The sequence below is a fragment of the Cupressus sempervirens genome, chromosome 3 (genome assembly GCF_028749045.1).
Source record: "Cupressus sempervirens isolate cs-2001-9-10 chromosome 3, ASM2874904v1, whole genome shotgun sequence".
In the NCBI taxonomy this organism is placed as follows: Eukaryota; Viridiplantae; Streptophyta; class Pinopsida; order Cupressales; family Cupressaceae; genus Cupressus; species Cupressus sempervirens.
The window spans coordinates 716,766,332-716,794,016 of NC_143120.1; the positions used below are offsets into that span (position 1 = coordinate 716,766,332).

Below are 27,685 nucleotides of genomic sequence, written 5' to 3' on the forward strand. Positions count from 1 at the left end.
AATGTGTATTTTTTATGTTGTTTTGAAATCATGCATAGATATAACCAAATTACAAATCAATGACAACGCATGGAATGAAAATTTGGAACTTCCAGTTTACCAAATAGGACTATTTCAATTATTGTTCAAACCCAACATTTGCAAATGAACTTTAAAAATGTAAATTGCAGCTATCTTTAATAAAACCTGGAACATGACACAATTTGGACATTGGGCCAAAGATTTTTCAAAAATCTCAAAACAATGCCTGAATTTTACCAGCGGCCAATACCAATCTAAATTAAGTGCCAAGATAAGATTATTCTGCTCTAGATAATAATTGGTCCCTTTATTCAGTTATTTTTATAAAGTAAGAAGTAATAGTTTCACCCCTATTCATTTTTATATGATGCAATTGTTGCTTCAATGCAAGGGCTTGACTAGTATTAATTATCTCATACAGGTTTTCAAATAAGGTAAACATGGCATGACAGTGTCCAATTTCGATATGACAGGGACTAAATGATAATTTACTGAGTTTACTGGTACAATATCTTCCATGTATGAACCTAGTTCTTGTTCTCTGATCATTAATCTAATTTTCCATAAGACAAAGTTTGCAGCACCTTCAAGTCTATCTTCACATCTAATTCCATTCACCGTGATTGCTTAATTAATTGCAAATTTCTTTTGATGATATTTTAGATTTTTCTGAGGTTGTATATGCTTTTGATATTAATTCAAACTAGGCTTTGATACTGTTAAGAATTTGGTATTTCTCTAATACCATGCAAGAATTTGCCTAAGGCAATAATTCAACACCAAGATCAAGAAGCTCAGTAGATAGCACAAGAGAGACAAATGATGATCAAATGAGAATGGATATCAGATGATTGGATTAATCAGATAATTGGCATATCAGATACATCAATTATCTGATTAAACAAGTTTATGTGACAACCACCCTCTAAGTATACTTTGAATTTATTATGACGACAATGCTTCTATATATGAATCAGATTTTTGTCCTAATGATATAATACTGATTTATTATATATGATATGGACTGCTGTAATTTTAATCTCACTGTCTGTTATTTCTGTGTTATTCAATTGCAGCAGTAATATATATATATATATGGACATTGAAGAGCACACAATTATACTGAGAAGGTGGGGTGGGGGTGAATCAATATAATAACAATGTTTTCAGTTTAAAACTTTTATTCAAACACTAACTTCAAATAACTGAAATAAACAATTATGCACATGAACACAAAAACACAATGTTTATGTGAAAACCCAATGCAGGAAAAACCACGACAAGTAAATGTTTTTATATAAACTTGTTCTTTTACAATGACGTGTAGGCTCCAACCTACTAGAGGCTCCAACCCCTATGTTTATGAGCACCGACTCACTGAAAGCTGAAATAAACAATTATGCACATGAACACAAAAACACAATGTTTATGTGGAAACCCAATGTGGGAAAAACCATGACAAGTAAAAGTTTTTATATAAACTTGTTCTTTTACAATGACGCGTAGGCTCCAACCTACTACAGGCTCCAACCCCTATGTTTATGAGCACCAACTCACTGGAAGCTCCAACTCCCACACTTCCTAGGTTCCAATCTACTAGAAGCTCCTACTCCAACTGCTGACGAAACTTCTCTTCCACCTTAGTTTTGTTGCTCTTACAACTGATGAGGGATATTTTAATTGCACAAAATTCTCTTCTTCAATCCAGTTTATTTGTGCATGAATTTTACATGCATAGACCCTTCTCTCTTATTTTCTTTTAATCAACCAACATATCCTAACATACATACAATCACACACACACACACACACACACACACACACACACACACATATCAGAATTTTAATCTGATTATATGTTTTTATTCTTTGAAGCACTTGTTCTCTTCTCATCTTTCACTTCTCACTTATTTTTTACAAATAACTTATCCCTTATTTATACTTTAACTATAAGGGCAGATGTGACCTTTCAAATGAAAAGTCATTCCCTTTTCTTAAAAAATCATATATTCTAATCAAATCTTATTTTAATGTTCACAAATAGCATGTCGTTTGATTCTCTACAATCTTCCGGCTATCATACTGTTTCAAATATTGGTTTCTCTGGACTAATGTTTGACTCTTAAATTTTTGAATTGGACCTATCATCTTTGATGGCATACATTCCACGTTACTGTATATTCTAAAATGCTATTATCCGGAAACCTCTTTATCACTGTATATTGATGTAATTGATAATTGTCTTTTAGCATCTGGAATCTGTGTAATCCATAAAGATGTGGATTCCTGGTGTGACTTTCATCTATTTCAACACCCAAGGGCTAACTCCATTGTCGCTTGGTTTCTTTCCATACAAAGCTGTTGACTGCCGTTATGTATATTGCTGCTCTGACATATTAATATACCGCAACTCGCAAACTAAAATTTTGTATTTACAACATTCATCGTGCCGTTCTTTACACAGTATGGAATATGGAATAAGTCCACTCCTTTGTTTATTCGCAGTTATTCTGATTTTGTTGCTACAGTTTCAATCGCTGCAATCATATGTGTGTGTATGCCTGCGTGCGTGCGTTAAAAGTGGATATACCATTGTTGTAACTTCAGAAGTTTATCACTGATGTATCCAAGGTCTCCCGTCATTATTGTTCACTGTAGAATATGGAGTTCATTCGCCGTCGCTTCCATCCCTTGACTTTAAAACAAGGTTACTGTTGTTTGAAATGTAAACAATTGACTTCATCACTGCTATATGTCTTTCTTCATTCTTTAACAGGCAGCTATATTATTATGTCTTTTCCATGTATTTAATATTTATGTATCTGTGTATTTTCAGATTAATAAATATGTCTCTTTATTTTTTGGTTGTTTCTGTCCATTATTTTTCCCAAAAGCATCTCAAGGTATGAAGGAAAGCAGGCACCTCCCAACAGGCAAGTTGACAAGCTAGTCTTTCTCTTCAATGTTTTGCAATCTATCTGCTAAGTATTTATTTAAATGCATGTGATAATTGTTATTCTGGTAAGTCAATATTCTACCCTTGTGCTTTTGTATTCAGATAGGCTGACATATTGCTTAACCCTTGAATTGACTTCTTCACAAATTGCACATATCTTATTGTTCACATGATCCCTACCATAGCTGTGTGTAGGCCAGATCAGTTTTAGATATCTTCTATTCATTACTCGATTGTTTTAATGACTTCCTTATTGCTTTAGACATTAATGACAATGATTGATTTCTCATTTGCATGGTAAGAACTCATTTCATATTTGCCATCAATGAAAAATAATATTTCCATCAGACATGTCCCATGTGGAGACCCTACATGGAACATGTCCTTTGTTCCAAATGTGTCAATTCATACAAACCATGTAAATGCCATTTCATTTAAGATCGACCTGTTTTAGTGATCAGGGATCATAATGCAGTTTTATATGGTAGTTATCGGGGATTACAAGTAACTCGATCTGCATCAATAAATCAGTAATATATGTGATATAATTACAAACTGTTTCACACATTAATTCAATCATTTTATCTCTCTTGATTTATGTTTATTAGATATTATTAACAATCATTAATGAATATGTGTATGTGTATGCGGATGTATACGTATATGTTAATTGTCTAATAATTATTTGTCAAGAATAATTAACTAGAAATTAAGGTAACTGATTAAAATAGTTTATCTTGATCAAATCATTCTGACTGAAGCTACAACACTAACAAAAAACTTCATCACCATCTCATTGTTTCAAAAAACACAGGCAGGGGTTAATCTAGTTTTGATCCACAAAAAGATGTGGCAGATAATGAGGTTCCTCCCTCTCCTCCAGTTATGCATGATCTCTAGTGAGACTACGTAAGATAGGCCAACTTATGATTCAACATCACAAAGCATTTGGATGATGCCTAATGTAATGATGGCTACTAATAAAAAAACTCAAAACTGCCCAAAACTCATATAGTGGTTCCATTAGCTTCATCTTCACAGAGCCAAGAATTGACCAAGTTTAGAAAGGAAGTAAGAAATGTTGTTGGATTATGCCAGTTTCATAAGGAATTCGTATGTCTTCTAGAACAAGCTAATGATAAAGTTGATGGATAAATCAATGTATATTTTGGACTAGGTAAATCTTTGCTTCCCAGCTTCCCTCACTTTGATGCTATAGTATCCAGCCTTTCATTCCCTAACATAAATTATTTAGAGAAAAAATAATCTTGATATTCTGTTCATAAATATGTAAAAAATAATAGATTATAATAGGAGAAGCAGAGGATGAAACCCTCAAAGAATTGCAACTTCCAAGGAAGTGGGTGAAACCATCCATTCAAAATAACACATTCTCAAACTCAGTAAGCTTAATGTTTGGTGTAATAAAAGCATAATAATAATAAAAATAAACCTTTTTTATTATTGACTGATCTTCAAATATACACAATTGTGCCAATGTACCTAGATACATAATACTACAAATTATTCACACTTATAGAATATGCTAGTTCAGGAAGCATGTCTAGGGAGCATACATTGCTCAAAAACTGAAATGCCATTTTTATCCCATAGTTCTCCTTGATGTAAAGGAACAAAGAAGTCATCTGCAAGGTAAAGGAAAAAAAACAATGTTTTAGTCAGTGGTGCAGCCATATAATAAGAAAGCATATAAAAAACATTGTGAAGTGTTGTTAGGTTATTGTGAAATCACAAGTGCAGCACATCAATATTGATCTTCATAGAACTAACGTTGAAATCAATTTGCAGCATACAATAATTTTAGGACTAGTAAATTTAACACTTGCACAAATCATGATACTCATACAAATTACATTAATAAGGAAAACAAAATTTAAACACAGGAGTCATAGAGAACTTGAATTCTGAACATTGAGAAGTATCAAGATTCAAAATTCAAAAATTTATAAACTCCAATTAGACTACTTTTGGTATCCTCGATTCTAGCTATCTTTAGCCTGTTATTTTAGCATTATAGTCAATTGTCATTTAGGCTTTTTATTATTCAGTTTTATTTTAGTCGTCTATATTTAGATGGATTTTCTTTTCGGTTAGAGCTTTGTAAAACTCTATATATTCCATTTGTATTGTTAATACAACTACATTATGTTTTTGGAGTTTTTTAGTATAGGGTATGGAACTTTCTCGGCATTTTTTCCTGTAATGAAAATTTTGAAGCTTCATAGGACCAAATTAAAATACTTGAACATAGCAAAATTGCAACATGAACTAGAACCATTGAACATTCAACATAGTAACATATTACATAACCAATAGTAACATTCCAATATCAAAATTCTAATAGAAATTCAAGTACCCATCCCAATGGTGGCATGGTTGTGAAATGGTGGAGGAGGGGGTACTTGGGTACTCAAGTAACCGGTGCGGGGACGTCTTGGGGATGGGTACTTCGAGGTTTGGGAGGGGGATGCGAGCCCTATGTTATACTATTTATTTGCAATATACTCCAAATCCGAGGTAGGGATTATTGCAAATTTCTAGGTCTTTCCCTATGTTTGCATTCTTGTTTCTCCCAATGTAATATCCCAAATGGATATTGTACCAATTATTCTCATAAACAGATTTCAGCACATAATAGGTAACTCAAGCAAACCCAACCAGCAATGTAAACCAGCAAATGAACTAATGAGACTCATTAAAATATTCAGTTTTAACACATCAAATTTGTTATTGTATTATAAATCAGCAATTCAATAATATGCATAGCGTCCAATCTTACAAATGGCAATAACAGTCAAGTTGGTGACATATAAAAGAACCTATAAAGTATAAACCCAGCATGAACTCTGTTTTAAATTCCACTACAATGATGAACCAGGGCTACGTCCAATCCAGCAATGATGGCTTGAAGGTTTGCATCCTAAGGTCTAAAATGGAAGATGTGAACTCCCCCAATGTTTCTCTAAGAGAAATCCAGATTCTCCAAAACAAACAATAATCCAAGTGTAGCCAGAAAATGAATGAGAGTCTCTCTTTTAATGCTCAACGGTGAGTCTTCAGCTGCCTTCTCTCTTTTTGTCAGTTTCCCTCTTTGTCACCCTTTTAACTCCTTTTACAATATTAAATCGACCCATTTATTAATTTTCTTTCAACTCTCATGAGTTAGATTTAATATTTGATGAGTTTAACTTCAAAATTCCTAATGTCCCAACAAGGGGACATTACAAGTCCTCGCTCCTCGAGATTGTTTTCCCTAAACCAATCATGAATCCATAAGCCAATATCGGGGTCCTATATCCATCTGCTAGCCTCACTATAGCCCAAACTGATAACTCTAAAGTCAAAGACTTGTCATGTTGTGTACCAAAAGTGAGAATGCAACCCAATTATCAGTATGATCATGGATTCCATGTCAATCTCTAAATCTCCACTGCAACTATAGGCTATGCAACTCTAATCATAAATCTTCAGCTGTGTAGCATCACAACATAATCCACAAAATGTAAAATATACATCTTGTTAACACTTGGATCCCAAACCAACCTATCAGCATGATCGTTAGTGTACAAATAGATGATCAATGAACCACCAAGCTAGCGGAACAAACAGATGTCAAACACAACGCCCATATGCAAGGAAACCAATTGACCATGACTCAAGATGTCGCTGTCATAACTTGGATACACCAAGAATGACAATGTTGCCACCAATATGTCGCAGAATTGGAAAGGTAAACATCCCATATGAAATATATCGCAACATGTGTACTTCGCACTCATTTGCATGCAACTCACTAACCCTATAGGCCAAGCCAAATCTGAAAATGTACTAATAGTCCAAGCAGGGCAGCCTTTGATAACCGAAGTATGTAGAACAATAAAATCATCAATCAATAAGTAGGCAGCTGTAACAAGTCAGATTTAATATTTTATGAGTTTAACTTCAAAATTCCTAATGTCCCAAAAAGGGGACATTACACTGAGCTGTGGCTTTTAAGTGTGATTCTTTTGCATCTAATCCTTAGATTTAGTCATGTCTATCTAAGCATGGAAATCACAAGACGGGAGTATTTTGTCACCATATTTTGTGTCTCGTGAATGGGCTTTCTTTTCTCAGATCAAAACAAATACAAGAAAACCCCATTCCACATCATTTTCTTGTGCGATTCTAGCATTTGCAAAAATATTCACACCGTAATTTTCCAATTTCAGTCTGCGATATTTTGCCCTCATGACAACTTATAATGGCAATCTAGGATTTCCTGTAATTTTTTACCAATAAGCGATGTTTGAAACTAATTCAGGAATGGGTATAATTTTGAAACACTAACCAAATTTCCAGATTTCAAAAGTTAGGCTATTTTGTGATTTTTGTCACAAGGTATTGCAATCCTCAACATCTGATTCGAGCTTTGAAATATAAAAAATATATGGTGATTTTTCTTTTCTAGGTTCACTATTGTTAGAATTGCTTTGATTCAATATAAGAATTTTCTTAAGGCAATACGCCAGGATCTAGAAGCCCAATGAATAGTGCAAGAGAGAAATAATATTATCAACTAGATCAATAATGAATTAGGTAGAATGCAATACGATAACTGATGGATTTAATTACAATGTAGAAGAGTTTGCTTATATACGCAAGGCAATAGGAAACCATGATAAGGAGTATTTAAGCTATATCCCATACAAGGTGGGATCACATTTCCACCGCAAGTGGATCGCCCTTCATTGTACAATGAAGTATAGGCAACATGTGGAGGATCATAATGTGATAAGAGCACTAAAAGTGAATCTCATACATAAAGTTGAATGTAATAACTATCACCACTTAAAGTTGAATTTCTCCTACACCGGGTGTTAAAAAGGTGCAAACTCCCAAGTGTCTCATATCCAAACTACTATGAAGTGCATATCCTAATTAAGCTTTAAAAGTGTGATTAGTGAATTTCAATTACACCAACACCCCCCCCCACCGCCCACCCCCCACTTAAATACAACTTAGGGGATGTTAAGTTTAATAACCTGATAATCTCCAGGTCTGAAAGTGTAGACCGCACTTGCTCTTCTAAGTCTAAGTATCTACATATGGCCTTATGTATGTGTTCCTACCTCTCTCTTTAGGCGGCGACTTTCCAGAATTATTTAATACTAAACAAGTGAATCTAACACAATGTGTTAGTCACTAACTAATGATGGATTAGTTTGCATATCGCCAGTTTTTGGAGGAGTCATACAAGCCGACTTAGGGAAGAGACATGCTCTTTAAGGGTCACGTCTCCTAGTCTAGATATTTAGAGGGATAGTGGTGCAGTTTTGAAGGACACACAAACATAATTCAGTCTGCTCCTCCAAGCATCATTATCCAGCAATTTATAGTGCAGAGATATTCTCTTTTAATATTAGATCAAGTCAACTATTCCTTCTTGTATCGGCATTAAAGAAGTTCAGTGTTCTTCAAACATTCACATTTAAGGCTATTTCCTCAAGCAATATCATACTGATCTATTGCAGAGAAATATAATTCTCTGATCAAAATTATAAGTGTCAACTTCATCAATATTCAGATTATTAGAGGACCATTGTTAGCAATCAAGGAAGGAAATAGAAGTCTGATTCAAAGGATTTGCAGAATATTTAGTCAAACCTAGGCTTTGCAAAATTCAATTATCAGACTCCATATATATCTAGCAACTATCTTCTATTTACAATGGCATACACAATTAGACCCGAGGACAGGTTTGATGGGAAAGAACACTTTGAAGCCTGAAAATTCAGAATCATGATGATTCTTGAAGAGAATGATGTAAAACAGTTTGTTGATGGAGCATCCAAACAACCTCCAATTGAACTTCACAAATCTATCTGGAGCAAAGGAAATAGAAAAGTCATTCAAATCATTTTAGATGGAGTAAAAAATGATATTGTACCTATGCTTACAAAACATAAAACTGCCTTTGATATGATGAATGCATTACGAAATGCATATGAAGTAAACAATGCAACTAGGGTTCTCGCACTGAAAAGTCAACTAAATGACATTCAGATAAAGAAAGGAGAATCGATAAATTCTTACTTCCTAAGAGTTTCCGGCATTAGAGATGAACTATCAAGTATAGGAACCACTATTAGTGACACAAAATTAACACTTATGGCTATAGATGGATTGCCAAATTCATGGGAGACATTTGTACAAGGAATAAGTGCCAGAGATAATCTTCTAGACTTTAACAGACTTAAGAATAATTGTCTTCAAGAGGAATCCAAGAAACTAAAGAAAGAAGGGAAACTGAAAACAGAAGATGAAGAACTTCATGTTCTTAATACAAAATCCTACAAGGGCAAGAAGAAGCATTTCAAGAAGAAAAAGGGAAATCAAAAAAATGGTAAATCCAAGAAAGATCTATCTAAAATAAAGTGATTCAAATGTGAAAAATTTGGACACTACAAATCTAATTATCCTCAAAATTCCAAACAATAAACAAACTGTACAAATGTTATTAGGGAAGAAGATACTTATGATCCTAAGAACCATGTTTTGTACTCCTCACTATCAAACGAAATTTCAAATAGCATGGGTAATTGATAGTGGGTCTTCTAGACATATAACGAGATACAAAGAAACATTAGACTCTTTATCAGATAAGGTTAACGATGAAGTTACCATTGGTGATAATTCAACACACTCCGTTGAAGGAATTGGAAATTGCACCTTGAAACTAAAATCAGGAAATACTCTTCTTCTCAAAGGTGTACTCTACATACCAGGAATTAAAAGAAATATAATCTCAATTACAGCACTTGAAGATGATGGGCATAATGTTGCATTTGTGGGCGGTAAAGTAATAACTTGGGCAAAGAACTCTTCAATCAAGAAAGCGAAGTTGATTGGTTAGTGAAAAGGATATTTGTATGAACTAAATACAGAATCTAGTCGACCTATTCAAGCCTTAATCCATGAAGTTGAAGACAAATGAAATATGGCACAAAAGATTAGGGCATTTAAATTTTAAAATTATCAACTATGGAAAAGATGGTTATTGGGTTACCTAAATTAAATAAAGACCACTCAAGTATATGCAAAAGGTGTGCTCTAGATAAGAACACCAGAAATCCTTTTCATGATAGTACTAGAAAAACAAATAATGTACTAGAATTAATTCATTCAGATTTATGTGAACCTATGTTTGTTTCTTCTCTTGGAGGATTCTAGTATTATATTTTGTTCATAGATGACTTCTCTAGAAAAACATAGATTTACTTCTTAAATGCAAAGAATCAGAAGAAATCCTTCAGAGATTTAAAGAATTCAAAACATTAACTGAAAACTTTTCAGGGCATAAAATCAAAATCCTTAGAACTGATAATGGAGGAGAATATACCTCAGACTTGTTTAAAAGTTTTTGTAAAGAATCAAGGATTAAGAGGGAGTACATTGTTCCTTATAATCTAGAACAAAATGGCATAGCAGAAAGAAAGAATAGGACAATTATAGAAGCTACAAGAGACATGATTTTTGATCAAAATCTGGAATATTATCTTTAGGCAGAAGCGTCTTGTATTGTTGTATATATTCAAAACAGAAGCCTTCACTCCTACCTTAGAGGCAAAACTCCTAAAGAAGTATTTACTAAAGTTAAGCCCAATATAAGTCATCTTAGGACTTTTGGATGCCCTGTATATATCCATGTTCCAAAAGAAATGAGAACCAAGTTAAAACCCTTTGAGAAGAAAGGTATTTTTGTAGAGTATAGTGAAAATCTAAGGCATATAGGATTTTCATACCTAGACAGAAAAGTATTGAACTTAGTACGGATGTAATCTTTGAAGAAGATCTTGCATTCAAAAGAGCCATAATTTTGATGAACCTTCTCCTTTATCTACTTCTGAAAGAAATAGCGAATCTAGGTCCCAGAGGGAGAACTTAGAAGAAATAGAAGATAAAATTCAAAATATGAAACTTGAAGAAAATTCAAAGAAAAGACCACTTTGGGCCATTAAAACAATCAAAGCAGCTCAAGACTTTGTTGCACCTTCCGGAACAGTCAGAGAAAGTAAAAGACCTAAAAGATTCTCTAATTATATAGCAAACATAAGTGATTTATCCAAATCAGAACCAACTAATCCTTCTGATGCTATTAAACATACAACTTGGAAAGAAGCTATGACAGAAGAATACCAATCTATTATGACAAATGGTGTTTCGGAAATTGTTCCAAGACCTAAAGGAAAATCTATTGTTTCTTCCAAATGGGTATTTAAAATAAAGCATGCTATTGACGACAGCATTGAGAAGTATAAAGCCAGATTTGTAGCCAGAGGATTTTCTTGGAAAGAAGGGATTGATTATGAAGAAACCTTTGCTCTTGTTGCCAGATATACCTCTGTAAGAGCAATCTTAGCAATTGCCGCGTCAAAGGGATGGAAGGTACATCAGAGGGATGTAAAAACAGCATTCCTAAATAGAAAGATTTCAGAAGAAGTATATCTAGAGCAACTTGAAGGATTTGAAACTCATAATCCTAACACTTTTGTTTGCAGGCTCAAGAAAGCTCTCTATGGGCTTAAACAAGCTCCGAGGGCCTGGTATGAAAGAATTGATAAGTATCTCACCGGCTTAGGATTCTCCAAAAATGAAGCCGATCCCAATTTCTATTACAAAAGAGATAAAAATTATATGGTAATTTTGATACTGTACATTCATGATTTACTAATAACAAGTGATGATCATCTCATATATCAGTGCAAGAAAGACCTAACTAGAGAATTCGAGATGAAAGATTTGGGACTCCTCCATTACTTCCTAGGACTGGAAGTACGGCAGAATTCTGACAATATCATATTTAATCAAGGGAAGTATACATCAGACATTTTAAAGAGATTTGGAAAGTAGAATTGCAAACCTATGTCTTCTCTAATGGAGACTAATCTACATAAACTTAAGGAAGCAGCAACAAAACCATCTTCCATAGATTCTACTCTCTACAGATAGATGGTTGGGTCCCATATGTACTTAGTAAATACAAGACCAAATATTTGCTATGTAGTTAATGCCTTAAGCCACTTTATGTGTGAACCAAAGGAGATTCACCTAGTTGTGGTTAAACACATTATAAGATATTTACAAGGCACTCTTAATTTTGGACTCAAATACGAGAAAGTTTCCTTAGACTTCATGGATTCACTAATTCAGATTGGGGTGGATGTGTTAAAGACAGAAAAAGTACTTCAGGATGTTGTTTCAATTTAGGATCAGCAATGATATCTTGGATATGCAGAAAGCAGTCTTCAATAGCTCAGAGTTCCACAGAAGCCAAATACATTGTGGCAACAATGGCCTCTCGAGAAGCAGTCTGGCTAAGGAAGTTACTTGTGGGATTATTTGGACAAGGCATGAATCCTATGATTATTCATTGTGATAATCAGAGTTCCATCAAGCTTTCTGTGAATCCAATTTTTCATGACAGATCCAAGCATATTGAAATTCCTTACCATTATGTAAGAGATATGATAGATAGGAATTTTGTAAAATTGGAATACATTTGCACTATAGATCAGACAGCAAACATACTTACCAAACTTCTATCTAAAGTGAAGATAGAACACTTCAGGAGGAGACTTGGTATGGTTGAGTTGTAATCCATTTGTAATCTTTAAATTTTAATAAAATAATTTTGTCAAGTTATTGACTATTATGGGCTCCACCATTTGTATTCATTATTTAAGAGGTGACGATCTCTAAAATAATGAACACTTGTATAAAAGACATTATAAGAGGTGACGATCTCTTAGATAATGTGCTAAATAGTAGAGTTCTACTGTAAGATATAGATGAGTTTAAGATCGTATTGTGATGTAGACATTGCTATATCTATAAGTCACAATTTGGATAAAGGAAGAATTTTAGTATTCTCCAAGTTTATCCTGTATTTTGGTAGATCTTAAACTCGAGATCATGTTGTGATATAGAAATACCAGGTTCTATGAGTCACAACTTGGATAATTGAAGAAAGTTACCCTTCAGATATATCCTATAACTTATCACTAGTAGCAGTGATTTGTCATATCACAGATTTAGTGATATGACATTGTATTATGTGTTCTATGATTTCACATGCTAAGAAGATTCAGACAGATATAGAGTATTAATTCTTGCTTATTCATCTGTATTGATATTGCTAGATCCGATATTTGTTTGTGTGATTATCAAGTTAAGAGGGAGTGCTAAGTTTAATAACCCGATAATCTCTAGGTTTGAAAGTGCAGATCGCACTTGCTCTTCTAAGTCTAAGTATCTACGTATGGCCTTATGTATGTGTTCCTACCTCTCTCTTTAGGCAGTGACTTTCCAAAATTATTTAATACTAAACAAGTGAATCTAACACTAATGATGGATTAGTTTGCATATCACCAGTTTTAGGAGTCATACAAGCCAACTTAGGGAAGAGACATGCTCTTTAAGGGTCACGTCTCCTAGTCTAGATATTTAGAGGATAGTGGTGCAGTTTTGAAGGGCACATAAACATAATTCAGTCTGCTCCTCCAAGCATCTTTATCCAGCAATTTATAGTGCAGAGATGTTCTCTTTTAATATCAGATCAAGTCGACTATTCCTTCTTGTACCGGCATTAGAGAAGTTCAGTGTTCTTCAAACATTTCACATTTAAGGCTATTTCGTCAAGCAATATCATACTGATCTATTGCGGAAATATATAATTCTCTGATCAGAATTATAAGTGTCAACTTCATCAATATTCAGATTATTAGAAGACCATTGTCAGCAATCAAGGAAGGAAATAGAAGTCTGATTCAGGATTTGCAGAATATTTAAGGGGAATGCTCTTAAAATCACAATGCTCGATGACAATACAAGATGGATCTCAGCTACCAATGCACTCTCTCATAAAGTGGCAAAAGGGAGAAAATCTTGTGGGACAAGCTCCTCCCAGAAAAAGAGATGAAAAGAACACGATGCATGGATATATGAACCCGCCCCCCCCACCACCCCTTCCCCACCAAGAAGTATGTACATCATGTATATAAAATCATGTATCCCCCATAGGAAGTAATGAAGGAGAAATGATATCCCCCCTATAATGAACAATATCCTAAATAAATGAACACTTCAAGACGAATTATCCAATTCCCACAAACAACATTTTACCCCTTGGGAAGATAGACCAAGTGTAAATCAGTATAATGATGATGTCTTTGAAATCAGTTCATGTGTTGCCATGTCCTTGGATGATGAAGATGCCATGTACCATTGGTAACATGCCCAATCTTAGTAGAAGGTGACAAACAAGGAACCAATGGAAACTGATTGTGAACAATCTCTAAAGACAAAGGTGAGATAACCACATTGTTGCCACAACTATCATCAAATATAAGTGATGCCTCTAAAAATTGAAAGGGAGTCTCCAAGCTCGAAGAAGCCATCACATAAGCATGATCAACCTGAACCAAGCAATGTGACATATCGAGTGAGGGAAGAAAGCTATAAATATCGATCTCCAAAGAACGTGAAGAAGATTCTCCAATGTGCTGAAGTTGTGAAGAAGGTTCTCCAATATGCCACAATTGATTGAGATAAAATTGTCTATATTTCAGTCTTAACACCATAGGCACACTATCCCAAAGACAATAAAAAAGCTAAAGCCGAAAGGTAAGAACTAGGAAGACACAATCCACAAACTAACAAATAATCAGCTTCAAGAATAAACCACCTCCCACACAAGAGACAAGGACCAAGTGAAACAAGACACGTGCAAGCACGCTCAATGGAAACTACGACCAACATCTCTTCTCAGGAACATGAAAGTGCAACTATATCATTCCTTTAACTTTGAGAATAGAACCATTGCCATCAATCCATATCACAAAACACTTGCACATGCACCTCAAATCGTGTAACTCAAACCTACCACTGCTAGATTGTTCCTTTATCATGAGGTATCCCTCCAATATTAATCTAGATTTACCTAGTTCATATATTTACTAATTAATAATTTTATTATATAATATAATTATTAATACATATTTTCATAAACAAATGTAGTTCTATTTCTTATTGCTGTCAATTAGAAGACTAATTTATGCCTAGCAGAGTTCAGGCCATAGGAGACTTCAAAACATAGCATTAGATCAATCTATGGATTTCATTCTTTAAAATCCAACAAATTTCTTTCAAATACATTTTATGGGACTCAAAAAATGTCACAAAGCATTCCAAATTATGCAAATGCATATGTTGGATGGAATGCCCATGTGAGTTTTGTCTCTTATGTTTTCATACTGAATATTTCTTCATTGTTACACAAAGACACTAGATTACCATATTTATGTATGTATTGAAGAGCACACAATTATACTGCGATGGGAGGTGAATCAATATAATAATGAATTTGCCCATTTAAAACTTTTATCCAAACAATTAACTTCAAATGCTGAAATGAACATATATGCACGTGGACACAATAACACAAGATTTACGTGGAAACCCATTGTGGGAGAAAACCATGGCAAATAAATGCTTTCTTATATAAATTGTTCTTTTACAATGATTTTTAGGCTCCAACCTACTACAAGCTACGACCTCTTATGTTTATGAGCACCGACTCACTCGAAACTCCAACTACCACACTTCGCAGGCTCTGACCCACTGGAAGCTCCTACTACCACACTTCGCAAGCTTCAACCTATTGCTTTTCCACCTGATTAATGTTGTTTGCCCAACTGATGATGGTTACTTTAATTTCTTTTCTTCAACCTGATATTTAACTTTATACAAATTCTTTAATTTCCACCCTCTTATATCTCTTTTCTTATTTCTCTTCTTCCTTAAGTCAACTAATATGTTTCTTTTAAATTTCTTCTTTTATCTTGTCTTTTACATCAGCTTCTTCTCATCAGCAAAACTTGCTCTTTTATATATACATATATGTCAGATTTACAATCTGATTATATATATTCAATCACTTCTTTTACTTCTTTAATATTCTTCAAACTGCTTCTATCATTTTGATTAAATATATACATCAGATTAAAATATCTGATTATATATTTCTATTATTTATTCTCTGCTTCTCTTCAAACTGCTTACACACATATCTCAATTCAATTCACACTTATTTCCTGGTATGATTAAACTTTTACTTTTCTAATAACCTCTCTGTTACATTTGTAATGATCTTATATATCAAAGCTTCAAACCTGACATAAAAAAATCTGATTATTCTTCAATACATCAAAACTACTTCAGCTTAATTATCATCTTCTATTTGACACATATCTCAGACTTCTGTACTTAACATTCTATTTACTGTTTTTTCTGACTAATGGGCTGCACCTTCTTTATACACATGATTCTCCACAATAGCTTTCAATCTGAAAAGTTGATCTATAAATTTCTTTTAATTTCAACTGAGGGTCATATCTTTTAGACAAAAGTGACATCTCTAAAGTAATGTCCTTTCATTTTAATAATTATAATCTTATGCACCTTTATCTTAATCTTTAATTGCACCGTTTAATCTCATTATCACCAGCACTTAAGATTAATGACTCTATAATTATCCGGCACTTCTTAAATGTTATCAAAATCGCCATATGTCATTTTTTTAACCTGTCCTTTTATAAATGCTAAACCACCGCCTCTAATCTTAAACCGAACTTCCATGTCTTTTTTAACTAACATTTCAAGTACCATATGTATAGTATCTATGTTGCCGGATTCGTCCCCTCCTCCCCGGATTCGCCTCCGGGTTCGATGCGGGTCCGGGTAGGGTCCTTAGTTTTGACTGTGGATTCGTCTGGGTCCTTGTTGGAGCGAACCCAGATGAACCCACAGCAAACCCGGGCCTAAAAACAACTCTAAAGAGTGTGTTTTTTAAATTGTTTTCTTCTGTAACTCTCAAAGGAATTTAATAAAAATTTAAAAAACATTTCACTCATCTAATCCCTTATGTCAAGGAGGAGGACGATGATATAGCAGCATATGAGACTAGTGGAACCAGTTTGGGTTCAAATGATGAAGCTCTAGATATAGTTGCAGTTGGGGATGAAGCCATTGATCTCTCATTTTATGATGATCCAATTGACCTTTGAAGAGCATTTGATACTATGATTATTGATAAACTACTAAACACTTGTCATCTATCATCATGTTTCAAACTTTATTATTTGATGAACTAGTCTTTGTTTTGCAATTTAGTAATTCAATGTATTATTTGATGAACTAGTCTATGTTTTGCAATTTAGTAATTCAACGTATAATTTTCTTTACAATCATGAAGATAGATTAATGAGCGAGTATTTAATGTTTTTAGATTCAGGTAAAATCATGTTTTGAAGGGACCCAAAACCCTTTGGCATTTGGCATTGATCAATGATCAAGCAACAATTGTTCATATTGTGAAATGATTTTGTTTTGCAACTATGCAAGTTTCTCTTCTCTGTGTGTGTGTGTGTGTGTGTGTGTGTGTGTGTATCCTCACAAACCCACCCACGAACCCAAATGGGGAAAAAAAAAAATTGCCCGAACCCACGAACCGAACCCCGAACCCGAACCCATCCCCGAATTCGAATCGGCAACTCAGTATAGTATATTACAGCACCCACACCCCCTACTGTCCTCCCCCACCATCCCCAAATTGAAGGCCTTTTATCCCCAAATGCCCACATTACACTGTATATTGCAATAAATGAACAACTGAATAACTCTCCAAATGCAATATTTTCAAATGCCAACAATCAGCAATAATTCAAAGTTCAATTTATAATCAAAACTAAAGATATCCAAATCATGGAATCTTGTGAGAACAAAATATCAAGCATACCCATTTGCTTGTTACATGTTATATTCCACAATAATAGGAAATTGAGCAAATTGGTGTCCTTGCATGTTATACTAGTAGAGTCCTTCCATCGAGACGTCAAAGGGTGAATCTGTTGTTTCATACATTATGAAAATTACAGAATTGAAGAATCAACTTAGTGCAATTGGTGAAACATTTCCAGACAAAGATCTCGTTATGCTTGATATGAATGGGCCTCACCATTCTTGGGAATCCTTCATTCAGGGTGTTAGTGGAAGTCTGGAAGAGGTGAGCTTTCAAAATTTGACAAATTAAGGGCAGATTGCATTCAAGAAGAGTGCAGATTAGAAGCAAGAGGAAATGGTTGTAAAAATCATCATGAAGATGATCATGTTCTTGCAGCTCACACTTTAAAAGGAAAAGGGAAGAATGGAAACCTCAAGAGATTCTGAAATAAAAAAATTGAGTCAGCTTCTGACCCCAAGAAAGGGAAAAGAGATATTTTCATATTTATGTGCTTCAGATGTGACTAGTATGGACACTTTGCTAGAGATTGATATTCTATACCAAAGACTCAAGTTGCTGCTACAAATGTCCAAATTTCATCTCCTCAAAAGGAGTCAGGTGAAAGTACTGAGGGATTCTTTTTATATTGACACTTTCTAACAATATAGCTACAAACAGTGATACATGGCTGATGCATCTCATGATATTACTGGTTACAAAGAACACCTAATTAATTTAGCAAAAAAAGATTCTCACCTGCAAATCATAATTAGTGATGATGCAAGTTATTCAGTGAAAGTGTTGGTTCTACTTCCTTCTAATTAGATTCCGGAATTCGTCTTTATTTAAGTGATGTACTGTTTGTACCTGGCATAAAGAGGAATCAAATTTCTATATCAGCATAAGACAAAAGGTTTCATGTTGCTTTTGTTGATGTTAAAAGCTTGGTATCGAAAAAGAACTCCGGTATTCAATCATCTCATGAAAGTGAAGTCCGTCATGATAGTCTCTACAAGCTTTCAGCCTGTCCATTTTATGCACTTGCACATGATACTTCAAATTCAAGCGACCTTTGGCATACAAGGTTTGGGCATTTAAATTTCAGAACTTGGCCACAATGAAAAAGATTGTGGTTGGTTTTCTGAAGCTGACCCAAAACCATGAAGGAGATTACAAGGGATGCACTCTAGGTAAGAATACTAAGAGCACTTTTCATAGTGGTGAAAGTAGAGCTAAAGATATTCTAGAGTTAATATTACTAAGTAATTGGAAAACATTCACTTGCTATTAATAGTGATCAAGAGATCAATTTATACAAGAGACTGAACGATGTTTCCTTAAGAAATAGTCGTAAAGAATAGAAACATTCTATTCTAGAAACAGAAAACTAAATATTAGAAACATTCTAATATTTACAGAAGATAGTAATAGCTAACCATTAGATACTAAACAGAGATAATAGAAACCATCTATTATCATAATACCCTCCCTTAATGGTTACTCTATCCAAAGCACGATGCTATCAAAAAGCATAAATGGAAAATTCTATCTGCTCAAGGTGCTCCACACTATTCGCTGTGGGCTGCAAACCAGATTGCTTAGATAGGGCAGCTAAGCGCTTCTAACAAAAAGTACTTCAGGATGTTATTTCAGCATAGGTTCAACCATGGTTTCTTGGTGCAGCAGAAAACAATCTTGTGTGGCTCCAAGTATAGCTGAAGCAAAGTATGTTGCAGCCTGTATGACTATAAAGGAAGTTGTGTGGCTTCCTAAATTTCTTGCTCATCTATTTGGGCAGCCTTTGGAGCCTACTTTGATTGGGTGATAATCAAAGTTGTGTGAAGCTTTCACTTAATCCAAACTTTCATGGTAGGACAAAACATGTAGAAATTAAATACCATTATTTGAGGGATATGGTTCAAAAAAAAGTCATCGAGCTTAAGAATATTTCTTCAAAGGAGCAGATTGCAGACATTATCACCAAACCACTTGCAAGAGTGAAGTTTTTCTACTTATGGGATAATCTTGGTATAGTGGAGAATGATGCTTTTGTTAAGAGGGAATTTCAGCTTTTGTGATTCTTTGCATATAGTTAATGAGTCCTTCTCTATGAGAGAATTTCGAGGTGCAATCCCTTATTAATAAGTTCTTCTCTGTGAAAGAAGTTCAAGGTGCAATCCCTTGTTAATTAGTTCTTCTCTGTGAGAGAAGATGGAGGTGCAATCCCTTGATCCACCATCTATGAGTAAGCATGGTGGAAATGCATTCTTCTTTGGGAGAAATCTAAGGTGAAAGCCCTAGTTCCACCCTCTGCGAGTAGTCATCGTGGATCCACCCTCTGCAAGTAGGCATAGTGGAAGTCATGTGTGTATCTCCATGACTTTATTTTTATAATTTTCTATTTCACCGTCTAGAAGTAGTTATGGTGAAAATTGTAATGTTGAGATAACAATGTTATATTTGAGAAAATTTGTGATGAGATTTTGTTAACACTATTTCTAGTCGCAGCTATGTGCACTTGCCATGAAAAAGCACTATGACGATCTTTCTCTTGCTAAGGAGTGTTGAATTTAGTAGCTGCAATAGAGATTATTCTACCTGTGATGACTTTCGAATTTTGACTATGCTCGAGTTTTCCATCTCTAGAGTGTACTTCTTCAAAATTCTTACATTCTTCTTAAAGACTTGAATACTTCCTCATTTTTTATTATCTGTGTTTTTGGCTTCTATTCATTGAACTATATGTCATTATATTATGTTCCACTAGTTCTAGTGGGTTATTGTCTATGTTCATGCTTATAATTTTTGGTCTGTTCTATTCGTGGCATCAAGCTATATTCCTACTAATGTGGACACTAGGTGTCTATTGACATGACATTATTGGCGATGGAGTCTTTCTACGTTTATTAATTTATTAACTTGGCATCGCAACTCTTGGTATCGTTGCTTCTGTGATGTAAGTTTCACCATTTGGTGTTTCATCTCATCATATTGATTATGCTCGCAATCAAAAATCTGGATTGGGAATTGCCAATCAGCTTAAAAGACTAATTGTCATTACAATCAGGTTCTAAGTGTTGCTTTTTGATTTCCAGTATTTTATGCAATTGATAAAGCGATCAGTTTGACTTTCAAGATCAATTGGTATGATTTGGTAGTTTGAGATTGTTTTTTTAATGATTGCAATTCTTATTTCAAAAATATACAAAAGAATCAGAAAGAAAAACACAAGATCCAAAACATCTCTCATTTTCAATCAGCAAATAAATATAAGGCCAAAAGGGGTTTTTACAGTGGTATCAAAGCGGTTTCCTACCAGCCTACAGGAATTGGGGTCAATTATTATTTTGTTCAGTGCTGACTTTAAAAAATTTTAGATTGATTTTGTGATTTGGTTACCAGCATTATGGATGGTGATAGACGATTCGTTCCAGGTAGATATTATACTCGCAGAGGGCGTACTTCTTTGCCTAGGGATGCAATGGTAATGAGGGTGTGTGCAATGATATATCTACAGCTACCTCTATGATAAATGAACGATCTACTGAGGCACTTAGTAGTAGTACCTTAGATGTTTAGGTGTGTATTATTGATAGTACGCATATTATTGATTTTGAGGTTGACAATGATCACTCGCCTAAGTGGAGATGGGCTCAATTTACACCATCTGCAGATCCAAATCAGTTGTTTGTGGTTAGTATGTGATCCATTATTTCTATCATGGCTGACAACAGGAAATTTGTGTCGGGTATGCACTATACCCAAAGAGGACATAATTCTCTCCCAGATTAGGAGAGCTCAAGATTCAGTTTGATTCAATGGATAGTCCGAGTGGTTCTGGTGGCGCTAGACTACAACCCACAAATGTTGAGGTTGATAAAGATGCCCTGCAGGCATTTAGGAATATTACAACCGGGCAATAGTAGATGACAGATGTACTACAACAGTTGTCTAATACTCTGCAACAGATAGCACTTCCTCGAGGACAAAGTAGGGAGAGAGCTCGAGATTTTTTTGTTGGTTCTTATAGATCTCGAGTGGAGGATAGAACTCGAGATGGTGTTAGTACAGAGTTGCAGATCAGGTTCAAGTTGAGGATCGTGGTGGACTAGCTAACAGAGTTGACAAACTTACTAGTACTCATGATAGGCTGTAAAGGCCCGCATTTCTAAAACCTAAGGTAGATGTGGTCAGTATTGAGTCTGAGGCCACTCCTTTTGCCGATGACGTGTTGGCATGCTTTACAGAGTGGGATGCCTTACCATAGGCCATTAAAGATCATTTGAATTTTGATAGGTTCCTAACTCAAAAATGGGAGCATTCTAGAGCGAGGTCGGCACCTGAGAGACGACCCCAACAGACTAAGCTACAACAAGTTGCCAGTAAGATGATGTTGGAGCACTTTGATGGTACTAGGAGAATTACAACTCAAGCTTGGATTCATAAGCTCGACACATATTTGGCTTTGAGTCCTATGTCAAAGGTGGACACTAATAGATTTGGAGTGTTGCATCTAGATGGAGTTGCCCATGACTAGTGTTACCATGGGTTAGTTTCTTTGCAACATAATCAGATCACTTCTTATCAAGAGTTCGTGGATCGCTTGATCGAGAGATTTGATAGGAAGGATTCAAAGGTGTACTTTCGCTAGTTGGCTCAACTGAAGCAGTCTGGTGGATTGGAGAGTTACATAAGTGAGTTTCAGAGGCTTTCAGTCATGGTTTATGATATTTTAGAGCATAGACAAGCAATGTTTTATGGAGGGATTAACTGAGCCACTCCGCGGATTGGTGAAGTCATTGGACCCATCTTCTCTACAGGTAGCAATGAGGAAGGCACAGGACTTGGAATCCTCTTCTCGAGGCAAAGTTGCTTCGAAATCTTCTGCTCTTCCACTTGATGATGAGGAGTCCCCACCAGCTGTTGAGGACAAGGGCAAGTCAGTGGGGAGATTTGATGTCACTTTGAGAGAGGATTTGAGGAGGTGCCAGCTTTGCTTTTGGTGCAAGGGCCTTTCTCTAAAGGTCATAATTGTGCACTAAGGCCAGTGGGAGTAGCGAATCGTGGTATGTAGGTTTACACTAATGTGATTGAGGATGACTCATCATAGCAACATGAGGATGTCGATGAAGTTTATATTGTGATGAGTATTTATAGTTTGGTATTTGACTCATGCAGGATGATTGGGTAGGCATAATGAAGGAGAGTGTGTAGAAATCTCCTAAGGATTTGTTTGTTAGTGATGTTCTGACCTTTACATCACCAGCACAGGTACTTGGTGTTGTGTTGCAGGTCATGTTATTGGTTTAGTTGATGGTTTGGGCATTCTGTTGGCTTAGTGACGACAGGGGCATCACTTGTTTCTTATGGGATCCCGGTGGAGGTTTTTGAATGATGTTGAATTGCTTGAGGACAAGCAATCTTAGGAAGGGAGGACTGTAATGTCCTCGTTCTTGGCAGGTCTATGAAGTTGATGGAGTAAGCTCATCATAGCAACCCTCGTGAGCTAACAGGGTGTTTTGAGGGTCTCAGTTGTGAACTTTCTATTTTTAGTAAGTTTATTTTTTGCAGTTGCTATTTTTGGCAATGCAGTGGGTGGCTTCAGCAGTTGGTCATCACCTGCAGTTATTAAAGTAATAATTGCATGAGCTCTTATTTATTTATTAATCATTGAGTTGCATTATTATAATTATGACATTAAGAGATATTTCTAAAAAGCATGTTGGAAAGTTTTTAGTGTTGAGTTCTTTTGGGAAACTTCCACAATTTCTAAGGTGGAGTTATTTAGGAAACTTTGGCCAACAGAAGATTATAAATGAGAGCTCATAGCATTGGGAAAGACATTATTGCATTGGGAAAGACACACTTGAATATATATTTGTTTTTTGTGCCTTTGTGGTTTTTTTCTGAGTTCTAATTTTTTGTGCCCTTGCTAAAGTATAAGGGTTTTGATGCTGAGAAGTGTCAGGTAATTTACAGCTGAGGTATTGTGAATTCCCTTCTTGAAGATTATCTGGAATCACTACTGAGGTAAAGTTATTTAGTCATTGGTTGGATCTCCTTGTTGTATTTATCTGTGGCTGGGAGATATCATTTGTGTTAATTTATTATTATCTTGAAATTTGGGTGGGAGTTTGAATTTTGGAATTATTGGGGTCTGAAGCTGAAAGTTGTTCTAAAGATTGTATTGCAAATTACTGCTGTTGTATAGCAATCTGCCATCATTCCTTATTGTTTTACTGTTCTACTGCCCTGATGATGGTTCATAGAGTGTGACCCGAAATGTTGGCTCAAAAAAGACTCGCACAAATTACACAATCAAAAATCCAGAAGGACAGGATTAGTACTATGGATGGTGGAAATGCATTTACAATTGTTTTACTGTGTCTAAAGGAGGAGTTTGTTCGGTGGTAATTATTTGATTTTATGAGAATTTGTTTCCTGACGATTGCCTGAACATTGTGAAGAGATTCATCTGAATTCATTATATTGTGTTTTGCAATATAGCGATTTGATCTGGCATTAAAGACTGCTGAATTATATGAGGAGGGCAGCGTTTTCTGTGCAAGTTTGGTGAGTTCTGGGCCAATTACATTCTCCTTGGACTGGACAACATTATACATTGGATCTGCATTTGATTACAAGTTGTGTGGGGTCTGCCCTATCAGCCGCAGATGACTTTGCAAGCTAGACATCCTTCACCTTGTACCTGCGATTGGCATATTGGTAAATGCGTGTACAATTACTGTCTAGCGTCCAAGTATTCTCACCTGCGATTTGACTTCAAGGAATAATATTGCATAATCTGCCATTAACGTGGGTAAGAGGCGACTGAATATTTCTTGCAAAAAATGTATCATGTCCATTGGGAGGTTAGATCAAAAATCTGGATTGGGAATTGCCAATCAGCTTGAAAGATTAATTGCCGTTACAATCAGGTGCTAAGTGTTGCTTTTTGATTTCCAGTATTTTATGCAATTGATAAAGCAATTATTTTAACTTTAAACATCAGTTGGTATGATTGAGTAGTCTGAGATTGTTTTTTTAATGATTGCAATTCTTATTTCAAAAAAATACAAAAAAATCAGAAAGAGAAACACAAAATCCAAAACATCTCTCATTTTCAATCAGCAAATAAGTACAAGGCCAGAAGGGGATTTTACAGATGGTGTTTTTTCCCAGAATAATTGCATTGTGTTTTTCTGATTGTTCTGCATTAAGTTTGTGTTATACTGATTATTTTAGTTCTGGTTCAAAATTCAACAAAAAACACAATGCAGGCAAAGTTGAGAATTTTGGCATGGAAAAAACATTAGTACGGGTAAATAAATATCAATATTTGCCATAGAAGGGTGAGAGTATGAAATGCATAGTGTAGCACTAAAGAGTTTGTAACATACCATATGTGGAGGAACAAAAAAACCAAATTATATCAACCTTTACTGAGGTCATGGGAAGGTGTATGTATAGACTTCACTCTTAAGCTGCCAAAGACACAAAGAGGTGATGGTTACATTTATGTGGTAGAAGATATATGATCAAAAATTGCATGTTTTTTTCCATGTAAAAACTTGTGTGAGGCCACTCATGTTGTCACATTGTACTGTGAGGAAGTAACTAGACTCCGTGGATTGCCAAAGAGAATACGCTTGGGCACTAAATTTGTGAGTCACTCTTTCTGCACCTTGGTGAGAAAAACCAGTGGGATAGAAGTCTAGATGACCTAGTAAATATTTGGTAGGAAAGAAACCCACTTAGTGGGACTTGAGCTTGGTACAGAATGAATTTGTATTTAACAACTCAATTAACAGAAGTATAGCTAAAACCATTTTCCTTATTCGGATGGATAACTTTTGAGAATAATAACTGATTTATGTGGAAAAATCCTTTTTGCGGAAAAAAAAATTGTTGAATACATACTTGAGTTACACAAGGGAGTTGAGAAGAATATTAGCAAAAAATAAAATGAATTTTTTTTAAAATACATATTTTAAGAGAAACAAGCATGAACTTCAATTTGGAAGAAAACTGGAGCATGTAAGGTTTTGAGGAAGTGGACGTCCAATGCCGATGAGTTCGAGCTTCCTAAAGGTGTAGATATCTAATTTATTTTCAGTGTTGTTGATTTGCATCATTACTATGCAATGCAAACTGCCAAGGTAAAGGTCCAGATCTTGATAGGCAAAGCGAAGAATGGGAGCAGCAATTACCTAAAAGGGAAAGTAATGAGTTTGAAGCTGTTATAAATTCCTAAGTAACAAAGAAAATCATCGGAAAGGAATAGCATGTATATTTCATCAAATGGAGGAAAAAGGCAACAAATGAAGCAGCTTGAATGCATACATTTGGGGTTCTCTAACATCAGATTTCAGTTCCCAATTTCATCAAAAACTCACTGCTCGTTTAACTTGTGAAAAAATTCACTTACCCAATCTGTCTGATGAAAAAGCATCCAAGGCTCGCATGATCCTGCACTACCAAAATTACTGCTTAACCAGTTTAAATATTCTTTCTAACTTTGTGTATGTTTCATGGCTTTTCAAGTTAATATTTTCATGTCTATAGTCGGAGAACATATTTCGTGCTTTGTCTTTACTCCATGAGTTGAGGATGTCAAGAGACACACTCTTTTCTTCCTTGGGAAGATCCTCAAATTCTAAAACAGAAATTTTCCCTTGGGACCACATCGCATGTTTGGGGTCATGCCACATCTTTAATTGTTTGAATTATTTTATTTTCTTTGATCTATTGGGCATCGAATCCTTAATGAAGCCAGATATTTGAGCACTTCACATGAAGACAAAACTAGTTTTAAACTCTTAAATATTTCTAAATTCTTTCCAACTGCGACTTGTTTGAGAGCAGTGACCTCATCTCTTTTATTTTCTAATGTAAAGATTACAAACAAGCTATGATTTCATTTGTTGATAATACTGGGTGGCTATTGTTAACTACTACAGACCTATCAAAAATTAATCCTCTTTGCCAATTTTACCTCCACAATCACCAAAAGGAATGATCTTTATCACAAATGTGAAAATTATGTGCTTAACTAGGAAAGCTAGGATGAAGATACGTAAGTAATTGTATTTTAGATTTTATAGTAATCGTCATTTTGAATATAATAAAAATGTATTGATATCTGGCAATTTCATCATTCGCTGCAATATATTTAAGTATCTCAAAGTTTTTTATACCTTACAGATTTTTTCATAACTATTTTTTTTAATATTGTATATATTTGCACTGCTGCCCTCCTACAATCCACAAACCTAGTACCTTGGTCCCTACCCTCTCTTAGGCCTGTGAAACATTGATTCTAAACTGCTGATAAGCATCTGCTTTCATATTAAATTACAGTTATATTTGATGGTCCTATTTCATATTGAATGGCAATTCATGTTTCATTATTTAAGGACAGATAACCCTGCAATATACAAATGTAATTAACATTTCAGTATCTGAATAATAACTTGCCCATATTTGTTGTCACTCACAAAAAAAACCTAAAATACTGGTTTGCCAAAACACCTTCCCAGATCTGTCAAGTTTGTAAACACTTCATGTATACAAACTCGACCCTAGGTGCAGGCAGGTCTCGGCAAAACGGACTTTAGATTAGCTGAGTATATGCCCTCCAATGTGCCTAGGTGAACACAGGGACATTTTGCTTCAACCAGGGCAAACCCAGATTGAACCAGGAAGATTTTGGATGAATTTGGCATTTTTAGTTCACAGTTAAACAACAGGCTTATCCTCATAATAATGATCGCGGTAGCATGGGTGAAAAAAGCGTGAATTAGCACAAAAAATGTTGATAAAATGTTGCAAAGATTCAGCATGCTCAGGTACAACGTAGTAGCAAA

At 35.0% G+C, this 27,685-nt stretch overlaps 1 protein-coding gene across 1 annotated transcript in view; it reads right to left on the reverse strand.

Annotated features, from left to right (window-relative positions):
- The window catches only part of EBS1 (EMS-MUTAGENIZED BRI1 SUPPRESSOR 1), a 189,500-nt gene that overhangs the window by 67,205 nt on the left and 94,610 nt on the right, over positions 1–27,685 (reverse strand). Inside the window, exon 13 of the mRNA XM_089821668.1 lies at positions 4,555–4,623. Within this exon, the coding sequence (XP_089677794.1) occupies positions 4,555–4,623 (69 nt within the window). The remainder of the gene's footprint in view (positions 1–4,554; positions 4,624–27,685) is intronic.